At 28.4% G+C, this 6,482-nt stretch overlaps 1 protein-coding gene across 2 annotated transcripts; it reads right to left on the reverse strand.

Annotated features, from left to right (window-relative positions):
* Positions 1–418: 418 nt before the first annotated feature.
* Positions 419–4,891, reverse strand: LOC130897278 (uncharacterized). Of its 2 annotated transcripts, none has more exons than XM_057806049.1 (2): positions 4,535–4,891; positions 419–2,027 (listed from the first exon to the last, which is right to left on the reverse strand). In XM_057806049.1, the coding sequence occupies exons 1-2, from the start codon at positions 4,656–4,658 to the stop codon at positions 1,453–1,455; spliced, it is 699 nt and encodes a 232-aa protein (XP_057662032.1). In that variant the 5' UTR covers positions 4,659–4,891; the 3' UTR covers positions 419–1,452. The 2 variants fall into 2 exon arrangements, with proteins under 2 accessions (XP_057662032.1, XP_057662033.1); XM_057806050.1 differs by lacking the exon at positions 4,535–4,891 and adding an exon at positions 2,421–2,565 and having other exon boundaries at positions 1,447–2,027.
* Positions 4,892–6,482: the final 1,591 nt, after the last annotated feature.

Below are 6,482 nucleotides of genomic sequence, written 5' to 3' on the forward strand. Positions count from 1 at the left end.
ATTTCAGTCCCAGATGATGACTAAATAAGTATTTTTAAGCTCAGAAAATATATTAAAGTTAGTCCACTTTCGTGTTTCGTTGCCACGTTCCCAGAATATATTATTGAATTTTGAATTCTATGAGTTTAATTTTTCCTTGGTCCCTACATCTCAATCAATCTTAATATTTCATGGTTCGTTAATGCAGTTCTTTTTTTTATCGTATTGATGACCTCTTAGTCTATTTTCTAAATACTGAGATGTTAACCCTATGTAGACAGCGTCACAATTAGTACAAGGCACTTGATATATAATATTACTTCTTTTGTTTTTTGGTGTTTTAGATTTTAATTTACTGAAATATTTGGTTGATGTATTATGTCCTTCATAACTTATACTAATATCATATTTATTGAAATAATTCGATAATTGTTGGGAAAGTCCTTGTATATATGATAAGGAAAAATGTTTTATGTTTTGATGTTTCGTTTCTGTTTGATTTTAAATTGATTGTAGTATCTGTTTATCCTTTTCTTGAATATGTTATTTATCATTTTTTTCGAGTAATTATTTTCTTTCAATGCAGTTTTTGCTTTTTGAATAGCTAAGCATTTAAATTCAGGATCTGATAGTTGGATAGATCTATCAGCGAAACTTATTACCACTGATCTTTTTTATGACATAGGATGACACGAATTGAAGTTTAAATATCTTGAGGGCCAAGTTGGTTTCGTATACCCTTCTGTTCTTATTGTTAATTTTATATAATGTGATATCAAGAAAATTGATTATATTATTTTGCTCAACCTCGATTGTGAATTGAAGTTTTTTATGATAAGAATTTAATTCTTTATTTATGTTATGTTATGTATTATCCTTTAGTGACTGAATTAATATGAATTTGTGATTTCAGAACCTCGATATTTTTGAAACATTCATAGGAGGAAGGAGCATCAAAAAAAGCATAATATTTTTTCTCATTATGAAAAAATAAGGTTGGTTTTTGTTAACCCTCAAATGCTTTATGAGTTTCTGATTGGTAGTTGATAAATTATACACCATAAAGAAGCATATGACACTCCACCATTCGATACAAAGTAGGCAATAGGAATTTTCCAGTTGCTATAGATTCCTCTGATCATGAGAACTAGAGCTTCACTGGTAGGGAAAGGCTGTCTTCCAAACTCGCCCAGATCTTCGAAACCCTCAATTAAATCTGTTTTCATGTTGTACTCAAGATTCCTCTTAATAGACATTTCGTCGAACATCAGAATACATTTCTTCTCGTAAGGCAGCATCATATCCGCCTTTAAAGTAAAGTACATAAAAATCTTTTTATTGAATCCAGGTTTGCAAACGGAAATTGGCAACCCATGATTTCACTGTTGATATTGCTGGCAAAATAAACCCTTTTGTCGCAAATATCTGTATGTCTTAGGTCCTTTATAAAATAATGACAGGGCAGTTTTCTTTTCAGATACTAACCATGGAGATTGTCGTAATTGCACATTCACAAGAGATTTTGTAAAATTGGTGAGAGTTCCTTGTCCATACAAAACGTTCGCAGAGAGTTGCGTGTTCATAATCCTTTTTTTTTGTAGCTCTCAATTGAGTATTCAGGTTATTGACTTTTTTCCTAGCATTGGTTAGTTCCTTTCTCAACCGTTCATTTTCTTCTTGCAATGACTGCTTCCTACCTCCAATTCCCATAGAACAAGATGGAAGGTTCTGTAACTCCTTCAACCACTCTTCATCTTCATGGTTACTGAGAGAACTATCTGTCATGTCAATGTTTCTGGAATGAATCGGGGCAATAAAATCACTATTTGAATATGTTTGTGAATGTGAGGAAACATTCAATTGGATTATTTGTTCATCCAAATTTTCCCTATGCGATTCACTTTCTGAACCTTCATCATTTTTGTAGCGGAATGGTACAGTAGTAGTAGGCAATCTTTTATATTGACTAATATTTTCACTGAAATGTTTGCTGCAGATCAACTTATTTCTTAGTGATTTCTGGCTTAGGTTTGCCAAAACAGCATTACCTGAAATAAGGAACATCAATGTTAACATACATATTTATTGTAATAGTTATGGTAAAGTAGTATTTTATTATATTCAAAAACTTGAATTTATTTCATTTCAATAACGGGCATAAATGGAATAACAACTAGTAGTATCCTTATTTGGAATTTCCCCAATTGTATCTTATATCATCGTCGGAATGATAGAATTTTCCCGAATTGTGTTAAGATAATTCCATATCTGTGTAATCATTCTCAAAAACAACTACACAGCATTGGTATGCTCACAACAACGGTAAAAACACTCTCATACTTGTCTTTAATAAGGGTTTTTAAAATCAAACAAAAAAGACCATTCAAAAGAATTGTTACAAAAACCAGAAATAAAAAATATACAAATAAGTATATACGTACCAAAGATATTTAAATAATCTGATTTTAATATAAACATTATATTCATTAGCTTTGTATTGAAAGTTATGGATCAATGCGAAAATTAGGATAAGACCAATAAATAAAAAAACCATTTCTAATAAAGAAAAAAACTTGTCCTATCAACTACTACTAAAATACCTACTTATAATCGTTTTGTCAGTTTTATCATTGTGTAAAGATATTTATACAATGGCCTCATCCTTACCGATAAGTGTACCAACTAACCCAGGACCGGTCTTGGTTTCACATTGGAGAGCCAAAAGTTATAATCGAAAATATTATTTATTGTATTATCTATTTATACTTTTTGGATTGACCACAAAATAATATAGACTTAAAACTGAGCTCATTGTTGAGTTAAGTATATTTATATTACTACTGGTACTAATTTAACAAAATGATTTTATTCACAAATCTGTTATAGGTAAATCAAGCATGAGTCATATATTTTTGAAATTATAACCTATTCAAGTGCAATACAAAAAATATATCCAAGGCGTAATATTTAATATAGTTATAACGTTACAAGACACCAACTACTACAGTTGAAAATATAAATTGCTCTTCTCTAGGATTTTTTATACGTAACGTTTTTTAAAAATAATTAATTTTTCTATAGTTTTAAATAGGCTGTTTCTATTATCACTGTAGGAAGATATGGATAGGTAAATCGTGAAATAAATAACAATATCAATATTTCTTGGGATGATAAGTTCATTCATAATGTGCGACTGGAAAAATGTACTTGAGGAGCTTGTTGCTACCTTCAACTTTCAGAAATTATATTTTACAATGAGACCATAAATACTTACAAAACCATCTGTTTGTTTAATGGTATAATAAAAGCAGGCAAAAGGTCTACTTATCTGAACCAAGTATGTATGGTCATAAAAGCGGGTACTTACTAGCAAATAAAAATAATCTCTTGTTAAATGTGTTTTTTGCTATATATATAATAAAATTTAAACTAAAATTCATTTTTATTGAAAGTATTCAACAATCCTAAGATGGTATATGGCATTACTATATTCTTACCCTTAATAGATACGAGGACAAAAATGAACAATGGGCAAAAATGGTGATTATATTATGGTGGGACATTACATTGGTTAAAAAAATCCTTTTTTATATCGAAAACACCAGGTGATGTTTAAAGTAAAGCACTCAGTACATTTTGACAAAATCAAAACGAGTATCTACGACAGAAACGTATTTAAGAATAATCATTAGTGATGTTAGTTATTCGAGATAAAAGTGTGCTATATCACTTAAATTGACTAATAATTATAATAAATAAGCATATTAAAAACCTATATGTTGCATCGTGAAGACACGAAACGTCGTATCGAAGATTTGTTGGTACATGTCTATAGTAAATTTGTATTCAAATAAAACTAGTATTTGATATTATTTCATTGAAACATTCTATACTGGATAAAACAAAAGCATAATTTTCATGTATAACTTGAGAATGGAGGAAATTATAATTTTCTCCCTAATTGTTACTATTTTGTCAATCTGTTATGGCATAGAATATAGTTTTATAACCATATTATATGTGACAGTCTATATACACATTTGAACAGGTGAAATTTTTGCCTCATTGACAGAATAATTTCCAAATATAAACATACAGACACACTACCTTGTGCTTAGTTCATAAACATAAAAAAATAACAAAAAATACTATTCAATTTTTGTGAGATATTAAAGTTCAGTCCTTTGTATTCGGTTAGTTTTGTTTATGTATAAGTTTGAAATATTTTTAAAAATGTTTTATTCTATTCTGTTTGTCTTTACTATAAAGGTAGCTTCTAAGTTTAAATTTAGGTATGAATCAAGTACTTTTGATAAGTTTATAAGATTGAATGAATTTGTAATTTGTAGTAAATTATTGTACTCGTATAATATGCAATGCGACCATAATACAAATAAACTCATTATCAGAAAAAACTATTGCACGAATTATCTTTTATTTGATGATAATTAAATACCTACTTATGTTTAGTATTGAACATTTGTAAACAGTCATTTATTCACATTCACTATTTTTTATTCCTTTATGAAAAATAATTGTCTTAAGAATAACTCACCCGAGTGTATGATCCATTTTTGACATCTGGTAAAGTCATTCATAGGAAATCGGTACATTTTAATTGTGGGATCTGATCTCTTACTTAGTCCACACTTGAAATAAACACACTTATTTCCAGCCATTAAAGTCGAAACGTCAAAATTTATCTTTCTTTTCTATCAAAAAAACTAATTTTGAAATAGAAGAGACCTAAAATCAAGAACATTTATTAAAGAAATCTTTGTCAACTATCTTATGAGCGGTTTCTTATTGGGAACGTGGTATATGTATTCATCGTTTGGAACTGAAATTATGGTTAAATACAATATAAGAAATATGTATAAATTACACCCTTAATTAAATCAGTTTCCTTATTAATGCATTGATTTAGGTTTTGAAAGAAAAATTCTATAAAAATTCAACGCCATTAACAATCAACTAGCCTCATCTAACCTTAAATTTCAACTTCACTTGTAACGACCTAACCTATAAAATTGTCATTTATATTCTAGCTAATAAATATTCAACTACATTCATAACGACATAATCTATTGAAATTTAATGTTATCCATAAATTTTCCAATCAATATTGAACATCATTCAATACAACTTATATAAATTCCTATAGTAACCAGAAACAATATTTCAATTAATCAATATTTCTTTCACCGCCAATTTGATTATTGAATTCTATGAGTTTGAAAATTTTTACAAGCTTCAGTAATATCAAAAATCACCAGAAATCTTAATTAATTATGGTAAGTAAAATTTTATTATTGTTATACATTTATACATATTTCTTATATTGTATTTAACCATAATTTCAGTCCCAGACGATGAATTTCTTATACCTTTTTATATATTAATGCATCTAAATGTTCTAGATTTTAGGTCTCTTCTGTTTTAAAATTAGTTTTTTTTTATATAATTTTTAAAAGTAAGATAGACTTTGACGTTTCGACTTTTCTTCAAGTTTTTATCAAAATATGATATTGACACTGACAATTTGCTTATTTATAGATCAGCTTCATCATGAATATCAAAATAAGGATGAAATCAACTTAGAACTTTGTTCTAATAAGGAAAATTAATTTTTCATTGGTCCCTATATATCGAATATATAGCAGTAATCAATTAAATTATTTGTAGTTTTATTAGAATTTACAAACTATAAATTTTACTTAAATTATTTAGATCTTTTTTATCTTTTATAGCTTTTTCATCTATTAGATTCCGTTTCAAGAATTTTGAATCTTTATAATTGAAGTTATGTTTTTTTGATATTTCATGGTTCGTTAATGTAGTTCTATTTTTTTTTTATCGTATTGAAGACCTCCTAGTCTATTTACTAAATACGGAGACGTTTGCCCTATGTATACAGCGTCACAATTAGTACAAGGCACTTGATATATAAAATTACTTCTTTTGTTTTTTGGTGTTTTAGATTTTAAATTAGTGAAATATTTGGATAATGTATTATGTCCTTTATGACTTGGTTATCAAAACGCGCGTCATATGGTGTAATTTTGAGTGCTGGTGTAGTGGTACTGTGAAGAGTGTGTTCACTACCTGAACTCTTATGCAAATTTTTAGGACAGAAGAAACTACATTTCACAGTGATGAAAGTTTGATAAAGAGGCATAATGTACAGGTTACCCAAAACTTCAGAATCAATGTCGATGAATGTTTCGCGGCGGAATTAAGAACAGTGTAATTGTTAGCATTTAGATTTTTAATGGGGACCTTTATAGGGTGAACAACCTAAAATTTTTGCACAACAAAGTTCCACTACTTGTAAGTAAAAGAAATCAAGTGTAAGTAGGTCATTTGAGAAATGAGTTGGCCATTTCTAGACAGTACAAAAGATATATTAATGATTTTTTGAAGGTATCTACTTAATACTAAAACATTGTATTTCATGTGAAGTGGGCATAAGAAGAAATATTATGTTGGCGGCTCATTCTTTA

Source organism: Diorhabda carinulata, chromosome 8 (genome assembly GCF_026250575.1).
Source record: "Diorhabda carinulata isolate Delta chromosome 8, icDioCari1.1, whole genome shotgun sequence".
NCBI classification, from domain to species: domain Eukaryota; kingdom Metazoa; phylum Arthropoda; class Insecta; order Coleoptera; family Chrysomelidae; genus Diorhabda; species Diorhabda carinulata.